The sequence below is a fragment of the Chelon labrosus genome, assembly GCF_963514085.1.
Source record: "Chelon labrosus genome assembly, chromosome: 13".
NCBI classification, from domain to species: Eukaryota; Metazoa; Chordata; class Actinopteri; order Mugiliformes; family Mugilidae; genus Chelon; species Chelon labrosus.
The window spans coordinates 20,013,813-20,034,891 of NC_140346.1; the positions used below are offsets into that span (position 1 = coordinate 20,013,813).

The 21,079-nt window shown below is 37.7% G+C and overlaps 2 protein-coding genes across 3 annotated transcripts; both read right to left on the reverse strand.

The window, feature by feature from the left end:
- Positions 1 to 2,715: 2,715 nt before the first annotated feature.
- LOC311498658 (zona pellucida-like domain-containing protein 1) lies at positions 2,716 to 8,408 on the reverse strand. Its single transcript, XM_084559340.1, has 13 exons — positions 8,054 to 8,408; positions 7,219 to 7,334; positions 6,904 to 7,130; positions 6,561 to 6,745; positions 6,393 to 6,465; positions 6,200 to 6,297; positions 6,043 to 6,123; positions 5,747 to 5,918; positions 5,420 to 5,522; positions 4,868 to 4,903; positions 4,166 to 4,195; positions 3,586 to 3,615; positions 2,716 to 3,416 (listed from the first exon to the last, which is right to left on the reverse strand). The coding sequence occupies exons 1-13, from the start codon at positions 8,065 to 8,067 to the stop codon at positions 3,343 to 3,345; spliced, it is 1,239 nt and encodes a 412-aa protein (XP_084415466.1). The 5' UTR covers positions 8,068 to 8,408; the 3' UTR covers positions 2,716 to 3,342.
- A 1,598-nt stretch (positions 8,409 to 10,006) lies between these two features.
- LOC311498097 (zona pellucida-like domain-containing protein 1) lies at positions 10,007 to 14,315 on the reverse strand. 2 transcript variants are annotated; one of them, XM_084558539.1, is made up of 11 exons: positions 14,221 to 14,315; positions 13,642 to 13,757; positions 13,327 to 13,553; positions 13,007 to 13,191; positions 12,838 to 12,910; positions 12,633 to 12,730; positions 11,718 to 11,798; positions 11,435 to 11,606; positions 11,251 to 11,344; positions 10,693 to 10,719; positions 10,007 to 10,579 (listed from the first exon to the last, which is right to left on the reverse strand). In XM_084558539.1, exons 1-11 carry the CDS (start codon positions 14,232 to 14,234, stop codon positions 10,443 to 10,445), a joined length of 1,224 nt encoding a protein of 407 aa, XP_084414665.1. In that variant the 5' UTR covers positions 14,235 to 14,315; the 3' UTR covers positions 10,007 to 10,442. The 2 variants fall into 2 exon arrangements, with proteins under 2 accessions (XP_084414665.1, XP_084414664.1); XM_084558538.1 differs by having other exon boundaries at positions 10,693 to 10,722; positions 14,221 to 14,256.
- Positions 14,316 to 21,079: the final 6,764 nt, after the last annotated feature.

Genomic DNA, 21,079 nt, shown 5'->3' on the forward strand with positions numbered 1-21,079 from the left:
CTGTGGTTCAACAGAACAATTAAAAAAAAAGGAAAAAAAAAACTGGCCTGGACAAAAATAATATCCCCAGAAACAGTTGAAAATAATTAGACCACAGACACATGTTAAACTAAGGTGTGTCCTTTAATTAGAATCACAGGTGTCTTCAACTTGTAATCAGCCAGTCTGCCAGTATAAAGAGTGAAAAGTAATCACCGTGCTGCTTGGTGTCATGGTGTGTACCACAGTGAACGTGGACCACAGAACGCTAAGGAGAGAGTTGTCTCAGTAGGTTAAAGAGAAGATTAAAGATAAGCATGTTAAAGGTAAAGGCTATAAAATCATCTTCAAGAAGCTTGATCTTCCTGTGACTACAGGTGCACATACACTGCCTGGCCAAGAAAAAAGTCACCACCTGGATTTAACTAAACAAATAGGAAACAGATACAAGCCTCCTATTGGATAATTACTGCATGGGTGATTATCTTTCATCTGGCAACGAGTTATTTAACCCCAACTGATGCAATGAGTAGCTTCTTATTTCTTAAACAACCATGCTGAAAGACACATCCTGTGGTCGTGGAAAAGATGTTAGTCTGTTTGAGAAGGGTCAAATCATTGGCATGCATCAAGCAGATAAAACATCTAAGGAGATTGAAGAAACTACTGAAATTGGGTTAAGAACTGTCCAGCGCATTATTAAAAGCTGGAAGGATAGTGGAGAACCAGCGTCTTCGAAGGAAAAAATTCTGATTAATCGTGATCGGCGATCACTTAAACGTTAGGTGAAATCATATCAAAGAAAAACAACAGTAGAATTCTGGGCTATGTATAATTGTGATAGTAAGAGCATTTCCGCACATACAATGTAAAGGGAACTCAAAGGTTTTGGACTGAACAGCTGTGTAGCCTTAAGAAAACCACTAATCAGTGAGGCTAAAAAAGTGTCTCAGTCGCAGGTCATGGGTGCTCCAACAGGATAATGATCCAAAACAAACAGCTAAAAACACCCAAGTATGGCTACTTTTGTCAGTTTCAAGTTATTTTAGTGATCTTTGAGGGTTGTTCTTGCTTTAACAGTAAGGCACCAACAATTTTGTCCATGCGGGTACTCAAGAAGACAAGAACACTATTTTGTACTATGCCTCCTACCTCATTGTCTCAGCCCACGCAGCCCACACATGCACGGATACACAATGATGAGCATTTATTCCATGAAACACAGAGTCAGCTGGTGGGTTTTAATTTCAGATAAGATATAAGACTCACACAGCGGATAAGAGGGAAGTTTCCATAAAGATATACAGTACATCTAAGAACATTAAGATAAACAATTACTGTCAGTATATACATATTCACTTATGAGGAATATCTGTGGTAAGACAGTTTGATTGTGAGTGCCACTTTGGGGCATGTGGCTGGTTTTTGGCCTAACGTCCTCCTGAGCTGCTTCTGCTCTGCACAGAGACGATAAGAAGATAATTTGCACGTCTGCCAGATATTGGGCGCATTTTTCAGCCTCAAAAAAAGGGCGTTGTTAATCTGGGTCGTGGCGAGCTTCCGCCTCACTTGGCTGGTCGTGGTGATCGTTGCAGTTGGAGATATTGTGGGGATGGGACTTTCCCCTCGACTCAGAAAGTTTTTCTGTAATTGCCGGGGAATGTTGTTGAATGAACCGAAGCTCCTTTCATGAATAGACCATGCTGCAAAATATAATTAATCTATTCTATCAGCGCAAAAGTAGAAAACAAAAAGCCAAACTTGAAAAAAAGGAAGAGGATCTCCTTTGTTTGCTTCTATTTTCAAGATAGGATCAGAAAGCGACGCCTGTGCCAGGTTTTTCTATGACGAGCGAGGGGACTGTAATGCTGTCTGGCACGCCTATCAGGGCCTTTCTGATCCATATTCTGTTCAAAACAAGGACACCGGCTTTGAACTCACTGGCAGTGAGTCTGGTGGCATCTGGCGTCTGGAGTGTGGGTAGAAAGTGGAACTGTTTTTGTGCTCCATGAATCTGAAGGCCTCAAAGGAGAAGTGTGCCTTTTGTCGTCTTAGTCTGTGCATCAAATGTGCACCTCGGGCAATACAAGAGACAAACAGTTCAAGGAAGGACAAAAAGGGCCTCGGATGGAGTGTCAGTAAGTGAGAAGGGTTGTCTGGTGTGGTTATGTTTACTCAAGTCACCAGACAAAAGGTCAGAGCAGGTGTAGTTAAGAGGATATGGTGGACTGGATGTCGTGTAGCAGCACACTGAACCTTTAATGACTAGATTTAAAGTAATATTTCTTACTATTATAGTACCTTCAACAGTTAAAGAAAAGTAAATGTTGGAAGTGAATAAATTAAAACTAAGTCAAAGCCAGTAAGATGAGCAAAATCTGAAAACAGGGGAAAATGCTAACCTAAGTCTGACTTTTAACAACCACCACATACCTAATTGTTTTACATGGTTTAAGTAAAACATGAAAATGTGTCAGGGATTACTGTGGGATATTGCCCTTAATGTAAACAAGTTATCTCCAGGCTTCAAACTTCAGGCCTCAGCCATAAAATCTAAAACTGCAGGTTTAAGGACATGCACTGTTGTGTGTATCAACGAAACGGAAAGTAAAAATGAGACCACAAGACCTTCACCATCACCATTTGTGTAATCTTCAATTTTCAACACTGAAACGTAAATGACACAGAAAAAAATCAGAAGCATTTTGGACAAACTCAGTGTTATAGTATAGTGTGTAAAGAGATCAGCTCCATAGTAAGTCTTTATTGCAATGTGATTCATAGTATAACCCCTTAAAGCTAGTAAGACAATACAGACAAATGATCTCTATATTTTGTTTAATTTACATGTGTCCAACCTGACTAATGTCCACTATTAAGAGGCAGTCAAAATTAAACCATTTATCAGATTTTAAAAAAAATAATAATTTTAATAATAAAACAGTACACCATTTCTAACTTGTTACCAAAGATCCCAACATTCCTAAAAGTCAGTGTGACTCTGACATACATGAATAAAGCTAGCATTTGATTATAATACACAGTTATTGTGCATATTCCTGGCCCCTCCACCTTGACATTAACAAGCTATTTGATTTTAGAAAGTGTTACATTCACTGTGTGAGAAATACTACAGGTAAAGGAACCCTGTTATGACAAGATCGGTTTTCTACAACCCAAAGGTAAATGGTGAGCGGTGGCAGGACAGACCATCCAAGCAACTGTTTGGGAAAAATTGACAAAAGGGGGCCCCCAGATGATTACATTATGGCATATTTGGAAAAGACAACCCTAAAACCCTTTCAATCACGTATGTCTTTGCCTGGGGAATCCCAGAACCTAGGCTGATATCACCATTGGTGGTTAGATGGCAATAATGGCAATGCAGATGATTAAAGCCACCATGGGGTTTCTGTAGCTGCTCTCAGGTGACACTCCTGTTGGAGCAGAGAAGAAGAAAAGCATTAAGATTTCAGACAGTACTATACTGCTAGTACTGTTCTTGGTGTATACTACTGAGTACATTAAACACAATTTCTCCCTGGAAAAAGACAGACTTACACACAGTGGCATAAACATGTAATATGTAATAATGCAGAGTCTTACCTTGAGAAGCCAAGTAACTATCATATTTTCCTGAAAAGGTAACCCAAAGTTTTGATCAAGAACTGACAGATTTCAGTTACATATAGAGAAAATTATATGCATTTCACTTTTGGGAAATATACTTATTCACTTTCTTGTTGATTCAACTGAGAGTCTCTCTCAAATCATTATGTTTAATACGAAGCTAAAACCAGTATACTCTTAGATTAGCATAGAATAAAGCCTGATTTGGTCAAGAATTCATCTACCAGCCTATCCAAATTGCACTAATTAACAATTAACAGACAGATGTCAAACTCTGAGCAAGAAAATGAATGAGCATATTTCACAAAACATCAAGAAAATGTTGTAAGGACACTGTAATAAAAGCAAAGATGGTGATTATAGCCCTGGCCACTTTTAGTTTTACTGCAGTTCACACAATGGCCTTAAGTCAAAATGTCAGCGTTTGTATCAGTATTTCATGTATAAAGTGTCATTATGATGGGACGTGTTTTTTGTCTGGTGTATTTTCCCTAAAGATGCAATAGTCCTCCATCTTCCCAGTATCCACACAATGTGTAATAGTGCTGTTTCTTACCTTGAGCAGCTGAATAAATTTGCGAATCTCCTGAAAAAGTCAAGCAAAGATTTGATCAAAACAAAAACAGGTCCAGTTTGGGAAATGTACTTAAAGTTCTCGCTTACATTTAGCTGAAACAAATGATACCTCAACTCTCTCAAAAATCCCTCTGTTAAATGTTAATCTAAAACCAGCATGTGCTTAGCTTAGCATAAAGCCTGAAAATAGAGTGAAATAGACGGTCTAGTTTTATCAAAGGGTGACAAATAGCCATTAAACAGACCCTGTGTTGGCTTTTTGATTGGTCTGCTTACCAACCAACCAGAGGACTCCTACCATGGTTACGTTGCTAACGTACTGTACTGGTTAAACAAATAAGCTGAGAATTATACTAATTGAAACAGAGAGCAAGACTTTTACCCAACTGAAAGTAAATACTGAGAAACTTCCCCACTTGATTTGGTTTTGTGGACAATCACAATTAGTTCAACCCTGCCACTGTTGGTAAAAATAGCTACATATGTTTGAAAGTAAGAGAAAGCAATTTAGTTGACAGTATTCTAAATGTTCCAGAAATATTTGCTTTCTGTGCTGAATAACGTTTAAAAGCATGGTAACGATGCTATTTCAGCTAACTAGCATCAACAACTAAGTGCTAGCCTACCAAGCTACATAGATGTCACAAACACGTTTGCTTTTTTCAAAACAAGTTAACAATACCTGATCCTTTGGATGCTTCAGGATCAGGTGCCGCATCTAGTTGAAAAAGGTAACGTAAGACATTTGCTAACATCAAATGAGGCTCCTCTTTTGGAGAAGTAGCAGTAGCATTTAGCATTTATAGATGTAGCTATGAATCTCATGTCACATACAGTATATAACACTTTATGCAAACCAAGTCTTCTCCATGAGAATGCTGTTAAATGTTGTTTGAATATTTAAGCTAGCAACAATAACACTTTTGTTTAAGCGGAAAAAACGTGTAATACATTAGGATGTATGCTAAGCTGTGCTAAACAGCTGCTGGCTACATTTCTAAATTTAACAGATAGATGTCAAACCTTTGTGACTCATGTCTTTCCTAAAATTAGAGAAGATAACATAACACAAGTAGAGATGGCCCTTGCTAGTTTTATTAATCATGATTTCTAGTAATTCTACAAATAAAAAAAAGACTTATCTAATGTCATAAAACACATGAAGTTTAAGCAAACTCATTTATGATGAGATAAAGGGAAATGTTTGTTAGGTGTATTTTTCTCTAAGACCCACCAGTGCTCTGGCTGCCCACAGTAATGGGGGGAGAGGAAACTGTAGCGTTGGACGCCACATACTGGGCCTCCCTCTTTCTCCTGTTTTGTTTGCTTCCACAGTCCTGTTGAAAATGGATAAAGACAACCGAACTTAGTATGGCCTGATTACGTACCACTTAAAACCTCCTACAAGAATCTAATTCAGCTTTATTTGGCCAAGTAAGCACATGCATCAAAGGAATTTAAGAGGGAATATAAAGACAGTACTGTCCAATTAAATGGTAACGTAAACATGAGTGTAAAAATTAAACAGAACTTTCTCAAAAACAGTTCACAATTTACTCACAGGCAACAGGGAACTGCATGTGGACGCCTCGCAGAGTCTGGTGGCGCAGTGCAGGTAGAAAGTGGAAACCGTCTGATTTTTGTGCTCCACAAATCTGAACGCCTCAAAGGAGAAGCGTGCCCTTTGTGACATGCCGTTGAGCTCCACCTTAGTCTGTGCGTCACGTGAACACCTTGGGTGAAACAAGAGATGAGCAGTTAATCCAAGGGGTGAAGAAGTACGAAGAGCTTGCTTTGTGTTGAGTGTCAATGTAAAAGACACTATATATATGCTGTGGTCACATTTACACAACTCACCCTATAAAGAGATCGTAATACGTAGATTGCGTGGGATATGGACTTGTTGTTGCGTAGCATCTGTCCATTAACACGTTGAACCTTTGAGCACAGACAGACAAGGTTTTAAGTGTCTTTTTTAATGAATCTCTCTGGTTTAGTGTTAAATCTTAAATACCTCTCTGTTAGATTGGTAGCTTTGACTAAAACATAAATTTTGGTCTTCAAGTTGAGTCCTGTCTCTGGGATAGATAGCCTCTGTATGTACTTCTCATCCTGTTGCATACAAAATTAAATAGAGAATCAAGTTATCTATATATCATATATCATAAATTGAATAGAGTAATTCCAAAATCAAAAACAAGTCTTACCTTGTAGAGCTCCATGCTCAGCGTGCTGATGAAGCTACCATTGTTGTCTCTTATAGCAAGATTCACACCTGACCTATAATCAATAAATTTATGTGAATTTATTTAGGAATATTACGATGGTTCACAAAGTGCATGTGTTATTCTGGATGACAAGTGGCATATACTCACACGCCCAGCTCAGTGTTGTTGAGCAGATACTGCATCGGGTATTTGCAGGAGAACTTGTAGAGGATCTGCGGCCGATAGGTGATCATACCTGCTGAGGGGTCAATGGAATTAACGGAGCCGGAGATGTCGACAAACTGGACATTTGAGAAGTCAGAGAATATTCCACTCCCAACCTGAGTGGTTATCTGTTGACAAAAAACAAACATATTTAAATAAAATACATCAAAACGTACCACGCATTAGTGTTTATGTACTATTCCAATATTCCTAATTGCCATAGCATGTCTTATTTATCTGGTAGGAAAAAAGTTCTCACTTTATTTACAATGTGAAAACAAAATACCTTAACATTATTATTGCAGTCAGAGGAGGAGGTGCCATTTATGGGGAACCTGAATTTTAAAACTGGTGGATCAACGGTCCAGTCAGGAGTCCCAAAGCACTTGGGTTTGTTGACCTGATTATTGAGGACCATCAGGGTCTCATTGTAAAGAGCTTGGTACACTGGACAGATGAAGATGCTCAGGTCCATATACTCGGTGCCACAGATCACAGATATGTCCGAGTTTTCTGGAAGATGTAAAGATGAGGATGTAAATCAAAGGAGCGTACTGAAAATATTTTGACTATAAAACGTATGAAAGAAAAAGTCTCAAACCTGGAGGTCTATTTGTATCACTAATAATGCAAGCTTCAGGGATCTGGGCATCAGTCCTCAGAATTAGGCCGAGGTGGCACACAAGGATGGCCAGCCTCATTGTTCTCAATGTGGACCTGTGAGAGAACACAGAACAATGGGAACCAAGGCATTCAACACTTTCTTTCAAAGTGTCCACAAAAATGTCCACTTTTTAAATGTCAAAAACAACAGATGAACCTCCCGGTGGTACACAAGGGAAAAGGTGTGAATGATGCTACTTTGTTCCCCTTATGCAAGATGTCACTTGGGAGGTAAATATGTTCTTCAGTCTGGGCTCCATCAGGAAAAGATAAATTTCTATTGACGTCATATGATAACTGATATCCTTAAACGGATTAAATGGAATTAGAATATTTTTTTAAAGACACAGCTAGTGAAGAAATAGTTACGTATAAACACATCTGGCTTTTTCCACATTAAAAATGATAACTACACTTGTTTGTTTGTTTTTTAACAGAAAATATGATTAGTTCTCATCTATTGGTTTGATTTTGGCTGGTTTCAAATAATATATCAGATTCTGATTCAGAGAACTTTATTTATCCCAATAGGGCAGTTCATTTGTAGGTTTCCCACATGCATCCCATACACAGTCAATCAATCAATAAACAAACACATTATCAGTAGGACAAGTCCTTACGCTAAGTATTTTCCGACATTGTCAATACAGCAAGAACATTTAAAAACATTTTTCAGATGTAAAAATTGTTTATAAAGTTTTTTCATGCAATATATTAAAAATAAATACAAGATGAACTATCAAACTTTTAAATAAAGTTACGTTGGGACTCACCTGTAAGTCTTCATATTGAGTTTTTCTCTCAACTACCAGATCCCTTCATTTATAGTACTTTCCCCCACATGGGTGTGTCAGAGAACACAATAGTGAAACCTGAACAGGGCCTTGATTGTGTTCTTTTGTTCTACGTATTTTACGTACATTTGATTAAAACTAAAATCTACGTAAATAACTTTAAAGAAATGGTAAACCAAGGCTTTAGAGTTAATTTCTAACGCGGTGAAAATCTGTGTAACTGCAGGTTTTTGAAAGGTTGCGTATCTTATTTATGTGATGTTACCGATCTCAGTGAGAGATTATTTTAGTTTGTTCCAGTTCTCAATGGACACAGAAGTTAAATGTCACTATACTAGGAAGTTGCTGTGTTATTTAAAGACAAACAAAACTTTGAACCTGTTCATCTAGCTGTTTGAATTAAAACTAATAAATTATATTTTAGATGTTACAAAGTCATCTAGAAATACTGTTTGGTTTATCAGCTGAGTAATCTACATTTTGCTTGTATTGTGTTTAAAAAAGTTTGTCTTGTTGCTACATATACATTCAGTCTTTTTAACTACTACAAGCTATCTCTATCTTCATATTATATAAAACAGCCTACAAGCTTCAGAGGTCTTCTCTGCTGGATGTGTAAATATCCTTTACCTATATCAACTCAATATGCCATTGTTGTACACTGCCTGGCCAAAAACAGAATCGCCACCTGGATTTGACTAAGTAAATAGGTACGAGCCTCCTATTGGACAATTACTGCATGAGTGATTATCTTTCAGCTGGCAACAAGTTATTAAACTCCAACTGATGCAATGAGTAGCTTCTCATTTCTTAAACAACCATGTTGAAAGACTCATCCCATGCTTGTGGAAAAGATGTTAGTCATTTTGAGCAGGGTCAAATCATTGGCATGCATCAAGCAGAGAAAACATCTAAGGAGATTACAGAAACTACAAAATCACAACAGTAGAACTCTGCCGTTGGTCAGGTCTTGGTTCAGCATTATGAGGTCAGCTGACTACCTGAATATATTGAATGACCAGGTTATTCCATCAATGGATTTTTTTCTTCCCTGATGGCACAGACATATTCTAAGATGACAATGCCAGTATTGATCGGGCTCAAATTGTGAAAGAGTGGTTCAGGGAGCATGAGACATCATTTTCACACATGGATTGGCCACCACAGAGTCCAGACCTTAACCCCATTGAGAATCTTTGGGATGTGCTGGAGAAGGCTTTGCATTGTGGTCAGACTCCCCCATCATCAATACAAGATGTTGGTGAAAAATGAAACACTGGATGGAAATAAATCTGGTGACATTGCAGAAGCTTATCGAAACAATGTCACAGCGCATGTGTGCTGTAATCAAAGCTATAGGCGGAAATATTAGAGTGTGTGACCTTTCTTTTTGGTGGCAACCATTTTTGTTTGACCAGGCAGTGTATGTGTAACTCTAATCTGCTGCCCCCAAGTGGTCATAAACACTGCTATTGCAGCTTTAAGGACATGCACCATGTGAATTTATTAAGCTTAAGTGAGCCTCAAGATTTTTCTCCAAGGGGTAAAAATACAGGAGACACCACAAGAACTTCACCATTTCCACTTGTGTTGTGCTTTAGTGGTAGACATATTTCATTAAATTACTGAAAGGCAACTGACACACAGATTACCTGAAGTATTTTGGACAAACTGGTTGACACACACAGTCTTGTGTATACAGTATAGTGTGTAAAGAGGTCGGCCTCTATAGTTGATCAGTATTACACAGCAATTTATAGTAAAATTCATCAAAATCTGTAAGAGAACAAAACCCAAAGTGTTTTGATTTGCGTTATTTACATTTAAATTACAAGTATCCAACATGACTACTGTCAGTTAGTTATTCATCATTACACACCAACATTTACCCTTTTCTGATTCAGTTTGTTCAGCCATAAAAGACGATCACAATTAAAGCATTTATTGGAATGTTTTATAAAAGAATAAAGCATTGTACATTTTTAGAAAATACACCATTTCAGACCTTTTACCAAAGTGCCACCATTCATAAGATAACTTCAATATGACATTGCTTCACATAGTTAAAGCTAAGATTTACTTATAATACACAGTTATTGTACATACTGTGAACCCCGTCTCCACATTAACAATCTATGTGATTTGTATTGACTATAAAGTTGCATGCTTAGATAACAGCTGTCCACCAAGTTCTGATTCTATGTTTGTAAAATGGGAAAAACCAAACAGAAGTATCTCACTGTTGTTTCTCATGTGATATTTTACAATATCTGAAACATGAGTGCCATGCTTTGTAGACGATGAGGTGTTACTTTCACAGTGTGGTAGATACTGCAGGTAAAGGGACTCTGGACTCGGTCAGGGAAGGTTACGACATGATTGGTTTTCTCCGTCTATTGTTCAGCACAAGGTAGACGGTCAGGGCCGCGATGAAGATGGCAATGATGACAATGCAGATGATTAAAGCCACCACAGGGCTGCTGTAGCCGCTCTCAGATGACTGAGCTGTCGGATCGGGGAAGAAGAACAAGATTAACATATCAGGCGATGCTGTACTTCACGGGCATATTTTTTAATTAAGTACAAAATTAGCATGTACCAAGAAAAAAGATTCTTACTTTGAGAAGCCGAGAACGTCTGAGCATCTGCTGAAAGAGTAAACCAAAAGTTTGATCAGGAATTGACTGGATTTAATTATATGTATGAGAAAATGATCTGCACACGTTTCCATTTTGGGAAATGCACTTGCGGAAAGTCAGCTGAGACATGCTAAGATACCTCTCGCAAATACTTTTGTTTAATGTGAAGCTAAAACCAGCAATATGTTTATCTTAGCTTAGCATAAAGCCTGCAGGAAAAAGCCTTTCCAGTTTAGTCAAAGGGTAACAAAAAACATTAAACAGCATCTTCAAAGTGCACTAATTAACAATTTATATGTCAATTGTTTAAGCCATGTGGAAATTATTTAATTTCAGCGCATGTTCAAAGCTAATCAGCTCCTGGCTATATTTTCATATTTAAGAGACAGGCATCAAACTTCCTAAAACGACAAACTACTTTTACCTGAGAAGATACTGTAATACAAGCAAAGATGGCCCTGGCTAGCTTCATTTGTTGTAATTTACATAAATTCTACAAATAAAAAGGGACTTATCCGTTGTTTTTTTATGACGTACCAGCACTCTGTCTCCCCACAGCTATTAGAGGAGAGGTGATTGTAGCATTAGCCGGCACATACGGGGCCTCCCTCCGTCTGCGAGCACCACAGTTCTGTTGATGATGGAAGATGACGACAGACGATCAGTATTATATAACTATATATATCTGAATGCTGAATACGGCAAAAACACGTTTACTCACAGGCAACAGGGAACTGCATGTGGACGCCTCGCAGAGTCTGGTGGCGCAGTGCAGGTAGAAAGTGGAAACCGTCTGATTTTTGTGCTCCACAAATCTGAACGCCTCAAAGGAGAAGTGTGCCCTTTGTGACACGCCGTTGAGCTCCACCTTAGTCTGTGCGTCTCGGTTACACCTTGGGTGAAACAAGAGATGAGCAGTTAATCCAATGGGTGAAGAAGAGCTTGCTTTGTGATGAATATCAATGTAACAGAAAAGTTTTTGTAGTCGCATTTAGTCATCTCACCCTATAAAAAGGTCGTAATACGTAGATTGCGTGGGATATGGACTTGTTGTTGTGTAGCATCTGTCCAGCAGCACGTTGAACCTTTGAGCACAGACAGACAGACAAGGTTTTAAGTGTCTTTTCTCATGAATTTGTCTGGTTCAGTGTTAACTGTTAAATCTTAGGGCGTATTCACACCAGGAAGGTCCGTTAGTTTACTTGCTTTGGTCCGGACCAATTTTTTTTTTCTTTTTTTTTTTTTAGTGCGGTTCGCTTTCACACTGTGATTCATTGCAACCGGACCAGAATTTATAAACAAAAACACATGTGCTAAGGTCGTTCAGCCATTGGCTGGTAAACGTATAGGCGGGGTAAAGAAGGAAGCCAAATGTCCCACGTAAATAGGCTACAATGGAGACTTTGCGTACTGTAGGTCTACTTGTTATTATGCTAGCAATATGGTTTATAAACTTACAGCTTGTGCTCGAGCGTCAAGACCGTTTGATGCAACATGAGTTTAACCATATCATGCTCATTATTTTGCAACGGCTCATCTCTACCTAACCTACCTGCGTTTGTTTGCTTCACGTCTCTCTCTCTGTTGTGTGTGTCACTGGGCTATCCTACATTTCCCATAATGCGCAAAAACTACGGGAAACTACGGGAGCTCGTCAAATCCAAAAAGGTAGATTTTTGCAACTTGGGTCGGATCGAGGTCGGGCTGCTTTCACACCATAAAGGAACCGCACCAGGGTTCGGTAGGAACCGCTCCGAGACCACCTCCTCAGCTGGGTCTCGGTCCGCTTGTTTGGTCCGCACCAAAGTTCGAGTGATTGTATTCACACCAGTCAAAAAGGTCCGAACCAAGCAGGGAAACGAACTTGAGTTCGTTTTAATCGAACTAAACAAGGCAGGTGTGAATACACTCTTAAATACCTCTCTGTTAGATTGGTAGCTATGACTGCAACATAAATTTTGGTCTTCAGGTTGAGTCCTGTCTCTGGAATAGATAGCCTCTCTGCGTAGTTCTCATCCTGTTGCATACAAAATTAAACAGAAAATCAAGTTATTTATATGTTATATTATATATCATAAAATGTTTAAAGAAGGGAGTAATTCTAAATTCATAAACAAGTCTTGCCTTGTAGAGCTCCATGCTCAGTGTGCTGATGAAGCTACCATTGTTGTCTCTTATGGCAAGATTCACACCTGATCTGTATTCAGGAAGAAGAAATCCATATTACGTATGTGTATTATGATGGTTTCAAAAGTGCAGGTGGTATTCTGGGTGTCAAGTGGCATATACTCACACGCCCAGCTCAGTGTTGTTGAGCAGATACTGCATCGGGTATTTGCAGGAGAACTTGTAGAGGATCTGCGGCCGATAGGTGATCATACCTGCTGAGGGGTCAATGGAAGTAACGACGCCGGAGATGTTGACATACTGGACATTTGAGAAGTCAGAGAACACTCCACTCCCAACCTCACTGGTTATCTGTTGACAAAAAAACAAACAAACATATATTTAGGTAAAATAAGTTTACATCAGTGTTTTGATTTGGTAGAGGAAAAACGTGTCTAATTCCATGTACAATTTGAAAACAATGACAAAAGCTATTGTCAAGAATACCTGAAAGTTATTATTGCAGTCAGAGAAGGCGGTGCCATTTATGGGGAACCTGAATTTTAAAACTGGTGGGTCAACGGTCCAGTCAGGAGTCCCAAAGCACTTGGGTTTGTTGACCTGATTATTGAGGACCATCAGGGACTCATTGTAAAGAGCTTGGTACACTGGACAGATGAAGATGCTCAGGTCCATATACTCGGTGCCACACATCACAGTTATGTCCGAGTTTTCTGGAAGATGTAAAGATGAGGATGTAAATCAAAGGAGCGTACTGAAAATATTTTGACTACAAAACGTATGAAAGAAAAACCCTCCAACCTGGAGCTCTATTTGTATCACTAGTAATGCAAGCCTCAGGGACCTGGGCATCAGTCCTCAGAATTAGGCCGAGGTGGCACACAAGGATGACCAGCCTCATTGTTCTCATTGTGGACCTGTGAGAAAACACAGAACAATGGGAACCAAGGCATTCAACACTTTCTTTCATAGCTTACTGGAAGAAAACTTTTCAAAAATGTCCACTTTGTAAATGTCAAAGACAACAGATGGACCTCCTGGTACACAAGGGAAAAGCTTGTAAAGATAATAGTTACTTGTTCCCCAAATAATAATATATTATTCAGCCTCGGTTCCATCAGGAAAAGACCTAGGTCTATTTCAACTATTTATTTTCTTATTAAATTACTGATATCCAAGAAAAAAAAATAAAAAATAAAACAATTTTAAGAGTCCACTGATGAAAAACTAGTCCATAGTTAGTAGATAATATGATCATTTCTCATCTGCAGTTTGTGTTTCTCTACATTGTCTATACAGGAAGAACATTTAAAAATATTAATTAAAAATAAATACAAGATCAAGAATCAAGCTTCCAGATAAAGGTATGTTGAGACTCACCTGTAGGTGTTCATTTTGCGTCTTGCTCCCAGCTTCCAGATCGCTCCATTTATAGCAGTTTGGCTACAGGGGCGTGTGAGGGAACACAATAGTGGAAACCTGAACTGGGCCTTGATCATGTTCTTTTTTCTAGGTATTTTACGTGAATGTGAAGAAAAGTGAATCTACATACGTAACTCATATTTTTAGAGTTTTCTTTTATTTACATATGTGTTTCCTTTCAAAGTGAATTTAATCTATCAGAAATAATTTGTTGCTGAAAACTATTGTAACCACAGTTGTCTATGCTATAACAGACTGGATAACTCCCACATAAAGTGGAACAACCTCAAAACGTTACACTGACTACTGTATTTACTTCTGCCATTATTGCACACTGTGTTAATTATTTAACTGAAGATATTAATCATACATTTAATCTATTAATCAGGAATCATACCAGATATTTTCCAGATTAAAATGCTGTCATTTACTTCAAACATAACCATCACACGTTGCAGTAAGTCTACACAGCATCCAATCATGCTGGTTTTATTTGTTCATTTGAAATGTTCTGCCTTTATCGCCTATGTAGTTGGTTATTTTCTTAATTTAATGTCACCCAAGTCGGTAACATCAGATTAATTTTAGCTTGTTCCAGTTCTTAATGAGGTCAGAAAGAAAACGATATATGAACAAGAAATCTCTTCCTTGAAAGAAAGATGTATTTTGTTAGTTATTATCCAAATTAAAATGTGTAACTTATATTTTGGATGTTGACACAAAAATACAGTGTCAAAAAATGTAATCTACATTTTGCTTTTATGGTGAGAACCAGTCATTTTTAAGCTATAATGAATTAGCATTAGATATGACTTTATATGTAGAATAATGTAGCCTCAGTGGTTATGAATAATGCTACGTAATGGAAAAATTCTGTATTGCTGTCTTGGGTATAAGCAGGGCAAGCGTTGCTTAGCAAAATACAACGTTTGTACTCAAACATTGTTTTGTTTTTCAAAGCTTTGTGAAAGTATAGGATCAGTGATCTGATCACAAATGTTCTCCTTTGAGATCTTTTGATGTGATAGAAGTCTCCCTGCTGTTCTACAGAGTGTGAGTTTTGTAATGGATAATTTTTTTGTTATGGCCCCAGGCTGTGAACTGTAAATAGAAATTTTGTTGGTGTTGTTTTGTACAGTCTGTGATATGACACACCTAGCTGACAGAAATCCAAAGTCTTTTGTGAAGCATCATGACACGAAAGGGACTGCTGGGTCCCTAAAGAACGCCATCATAATACAACGTGAGGATACAACCTGAAAAAGGTGCCTGATAGATTTCTTAAGATGTATCAGATGTCAAATGCCAGTTTTAATCACTCTTTTGTTGTCAAACTAAGCATTTGTCTGCTAGCAATGCCGTCAGTGTTACTGAGGGCGCTTTTTTTCTTCAAAACCTGGACCAGAAGAAGTAAATGTGGCCACCCTTGGGAAATATCATTTCTAACCTGGTACAAGCCCGTGGCAGATTTGGGTCAGGACCTGTACTCAAAACCACAAATGTTCTGCACTGAAAGGGAGCGGATAGAGTTAGTGTTCTTCAAGGTCTAAGCCTGATGACTCAGCTTGAATGTGAAAGTGATTTTATTGAGGTCTGAGGATTATCTGAACCTCAGTCTGAACTGGTTATCAGTTTTTAATGTAGACCAACATGGAGACACTCAACATTGGGTTCTATTCTTAAAATAGAACCCAAGGTACAATGAAGCTATATCGTTGGCGTTGTGTTTACTTCAGATGAATGGCAAGATCATGTATTGTTAGCTTTGTTGTGACATGTACATTGTAAACCTGTCTTATCACAGACATATCAGTATCAGCATATACTGTATATTATGTGGGTCAATAAGCAACAAGAAATTGTCGAACCAAATTGACAGAGCTTTGTTTGAAGTTATTTTTAAACTTAAACCACAAACTTAGTCATTCAGTGAGGGGGAAAAAAATATGTTAAATATTATTAAAATAAAAAGGTCTAGTTTAAAGAAATAAGTGGTGGAGTGAAGCATTGGATGATAAAATCAATACCGAATGGTCAAAACAAAGTTACAGCCAACATCAAGTTTGCTTATCTTTCTTGCTTTATCTTATTTTATTAGATTAGGTTATTTTATCGCAAAGACTGGAAACAGGACAAAATGGCTAGTTCTTGCTTGGCCTAATAGTTACAAAACCCAATGAATTATTTCTCTCAAGATCAGCTATTAACACGGTATGTATTGCTTGTTTAATGAGCACAAACAAAAGCAAGATGGCATGCAAACAGTAGAGACACAATGAGTTATTCCCTATAAACAGCAAATTGTCATTTATACACTTTAGATTTATTTTACAGATTACACAAACAAAAATAACATTAATTGAAAAGTTTTAGAAGTGCTACTAGTCAATGTTGGAACCATTTGACTAGCTTCCTTGAGCTAAGTGCTAGCTAGCTCAATGGAGCTTTGTGGCATTTTTCGCATTGTTTTGGTTTTCTGGACACAACTTTTTGGATGTAGCACAGAAACAAAAGTTCTGAAAACCCACATCACACAACAAACAGCTGTAAGCTTGCGTCTTATGAATTAGCATCCAACTGGTGGACACAGTTTAGAATTTAGCTAAAGATCCAGCTAATTCCCTGAGGAGTTGGGCCATAGATATAGGAAGGGACAACACATTTCCACTTTTTCCCCCGGTACGAAAGTGAAGCCAAAATGTTCCAAATACAGTTGCTTCCATCTTGAGACCAAAACGTTTTGGGCAAAAAGTTTAACTTAAACTAATTTAACCGTGTGAAGTTGGCTTATGTTCATTAGCTCGATGGCTCCATGTGTAAGATGCTCTTCATGTTGCATGTATAAACAACAATGTGTTTTCTGGTAATATTCACATCAAATTAAGGCAAGTTTAACGTTTGGTTTTGACATGATTTTGGTTTAACTTTAGGTAAAACATAGTGAACAAATAGCTCTTTATCTACAAGTTAGTTTCATGGTCTCTTAAACTGGACCACATGAGAAAAAGGTTATATATTCATTAGCTGGTCCACTTGATGGACCAGCCTTGCCCAACATAGTGTAATAGAAAATTAAAAATAAATTTACAGTTACTTTAATTTCTTAAAGCCTAACAACCAAACTAATTTGGTATTGGTATTTGGTATTTCTTTTGAACAGTAACAAACACCATCTGTTTCTTTACCTTTAACAATGATTTATGTTATTTCCTACTTGGGGAAGGATGTGAACTATAATTCCTATTTGGTTCTTGACAGAAGCATTAAATTTCAACATGTATCTTTTACATTAAGCAAAAACTGAAGAACTCTATGCACCATAAGACTCATGTGTCCATAAATGTGACTCACAGAATTATGAGGAATAACAGACTTTAGAGTATTAATGGAAACAAAGGCACATATGGATGTTTACTTTCAAACAAGACCGGTTGTCAGTTAGGTGTCAAGGGACATAATGATTAACTGTCTTGTCTCTAGAGACTTGTGACAGCAAAGTCAATTTAGTGCACATCCGCCACAGAGGTTCTTAGGAATATTGCAGAGAATATGCAGAAAATGTTTATTAAAAGTCTAAATTACATAACATAAGACTACACTATGTGTTCACATAACTTGACACTTTAACCATGATGTTGCTGTCACTTACAAATTCTCAGCATCTTGTACAGGCATGTAATGACCTGCGAATTTACAAATTCCACAAATTAAATTGTGATGTTTAATACAGTCAACTTTATAGCGTATATAATTCATTTGATCATCCTGTGTTATTATGAAGACTCAAGAAGGCTATTTATGGCTAACCCACATAGTTATTTGGTCTTATTTTAGTTTGAATGTGCATTTTGTTCCTATTAAATATACTCACGAGAGTATTCATATCAGAACATATCAATTCCTTCCTTTTTATTGAACCTCCACAGTGTCAAATTAATTGGAAAGTATTGAATTGTTAAGTTTAACCGTACAATAGATCTTCAAATACCTATTGACTGTAATTAGACCATTCTGTTCTCTGAGTCACACGGGCAAAGGCAACACCTGAGCAGTATCATGGCATGTTGATAGGGTAACATAGGCGGAGTCCTTCTTTTAAAAGAAATATCAGGACACAACTCCAGCATGTACTGTACTATAAATGGTAAACCAATCCCAGGATTTATAACACCTGATCATCCGTGACCTACAGTTTGTTTTCTATTTTAGAAATACGCCCTAATATCAGTATCTATTCTCTCAGGATTTTGTTTTTGGGTGTTACACTTTAGCTTCTGTATGTTAGAGCTATTGACCCACATTAATGCTTCTAAAATGACTCTACAGGTGGTACAGGTGTAGTTACGCTTTCTTTTCTTCAGGCGGTTGTAGATATGTTTACTGACTACGATGAGATAATTTAAATTATACAATACATAACCCACAAAGTAACTAACAACGCAGATAAATATAACTGAATAAATAGTTAAATATTTCTATTTGAAAGTAAGTGAAGTAGGAGAATTGAGTGGCAGAATACTTGCAAAACTACTGAGTGTTGTAAACCATAAAAATGTGTGGATATCAGTGGCAATATTACTGTGATGTATTAATCCAGTAAGGCCACCTGTTGAAAATCCTACACATGCACATAAATATTATTAGCAAACTGTAAAATGTATAACTGCCAAGGGTCAGCTATCTCATGTCAGAAAATGCCAAGAGACATAGATTAAGATGGAACCTTTTTGTCTATAATAACTAGAAAAAAAACACAGTTGTATCCTTGCCAACCATTCAAGTTGTAGTTCAAGTTGTTGATACACATCTGTCCAGTCGCATATGTAGTATGAACTAATTAAAATGTTTTAGCAGAAGAATATATTACTGTGGAGTTGACATTTGACACGACAAAAGTGCGTTTGTAAGCTCACAATGACCTTGACTCTTGACCACTCTTGCCTCAGTTGTTTCAACATATCAGTGCTTGAGGTCTTGTCTTTTTACATCAATATATACTAAATTTTATGTGTGCATGTTGCATATTCTTAAATGAAGTGGCTAATTATAATTTAAAGGTTTTAGTTCAGTTCAATTCAATTTTATTTATACAGCGTCAATAACAATAGTGAACAGAGTACAGTATCAAATACAGGAATGCAATACAAGTACCACAAAGGTAATGAACCTGGCCAGGACACACCAGTTCAAAGCTTCGTCCAAAGCCTCATCACTTTGGGAGTTGTTGATATTTGCAACTTGTCAGCAATGCTGAAAATAAGATGAAATGTTAGATTAAAAAAACAAAACAAAACAATAACATCCGTATCCGAGCCTGCCAATAAAATAAATTTGACAAAGCTGTGTTGTGAGTATTTGTATTGCATGTCTGTTGTTACTAGTTATAGTGGATTGCAAAAGTATTCATAACCCTTGAACCTTTCCACATTTTGTCACGTTACGACCGCAAACATAAATGTATTTTATTGTGAAGTACAAAGAAAATTATACATGATTTAAAAAAAATGTTTAAAAGTATTCAGTCCCCTTTTCTCTGAGTGCAACCAATTGCCTTCAGACGTTGCCTGATGATTGCTGAATGATTGAATGTTGACCTAATGACTAAATAGAGTCCACCTGTGTGTAATCTAATCTTAGTACAAATACAGCTGTTCTATGACGGCCTGACAGGTTTGTTAACATAATATTCGGGAGCAAACAGCATCATGGAGTCCAAGGAACACACCAGATGAGTCAGAGACAAAGTGGAGAAGTTTGAAGCAGGGTTACGCTATAAAAAGATTTCCCAAGCTTTGAACATCTCACAGAACACTGTTCAATCCATCATCTGGAAATGGAAAGAGTACGGCACAACTGCAAACCTACCAAGACATGTCCGTCCACCTAAACTTACAGCACTGATCAGAGATGCAGCCAAGAGGCCCATGGCGACTCTGGAGAAACTGCAGAGATCCACAGCTCAGGTTGGGGAATTTTTCCACAGGATAACCATAAGAAGTCCCATTTGCAGTTTGCCAGAAGCCACGTGGGGGACACAGCAAACATGTGGAAGAAGGTGCTCTGGTCAGACGAGACAAAAATTGAACATTTTGGCCTAAATGCAAAACGCTATATGTGGCGGAAAACTAACACTGCACATCACTCTGAACACACCATCCCCACTGTCAGACATGGTGGTGGCAGCATCATGCTCTGGGGGAAGATGGTCAGAGTTGATGGGAAGATGGAAGGAGCCAAATACAGGGCAATCTTGGAAGAAAACCTGTTGGAGTCTGCAAAAGACTTGAGACTGGGGCTAGAGGTTCACCTTCCAGCAGGACAACGACCCTTAACATAAAGCCAGGGCTACAGTGGTTTAAAAACAAAACATATTCATGTGTTAGAATGGCCCGGTCAAAGTCCAGACCTAAATCCAATCGAGAATCTGTGGCAAGATCTGAAAACTGCCGTTCACAAACGCTCTCCATCTAATCTGACTGAGCTTGAGCTGTTTTGCAAAGAAGAACGGGCAAAACTTTCAGTCTCTAGATGTGCAAAACTGGTAGGGACATACCCAAAAAGCTGTAATTGCAGCAAAAGGCAGCTCCACAAAGTGGTGACTCAGGTTGGCTGAATACTTTTGCACACTGCACTTTTCAGTTTTTTATTTGTAAAAAAAAAAAAAAGAAAAAGAAATAAGAAATAAAATCATGTATAATTTTCTTTGTATTTGACAAATGTGTGCGGCTTTGTGTTGGTCTTTCACATAAAATTACAATAAAATATATTTATATTTGTGGTCGTAATGTGACAAAGTGTGGAAAAGTTCAAGGGGTGC

Coding starts and splice junctions, on each gene's coding strand:
- LOC311498097 (XM_084558538.1), bottom strand. Junction 12,911..13,006: donor AACAACACTGAGCTGGGCGT/GTGAGTATATGC, acceptor TCCTGAATACAG/ATCAGGTGTGAATCTTGCCA. Junction 10,580..10,692: donor GACGTTCTCGGCTTCTCAAA/GTAAGAATCTTT, acceptor CCGATCCGACAG/CTCAGTCATCTGAGAGCGGC.
- LOC311498658 (XM_084559340.1), bottom strand. Junction 6,746..6,903: donor ACTGCAATAATAATGTTAAG/GTATTTTGTTTT, acceptor TTTTGTCAACAG/ATAACCACTCAGGTTGGGAG. Junction 3,616..4,165: donor AATTTATTCAGCTGCTCAAG/GTAAGAAACAGC, acceptor TTACCTTTTCAG/GAAAATATGATAGTTACTTG.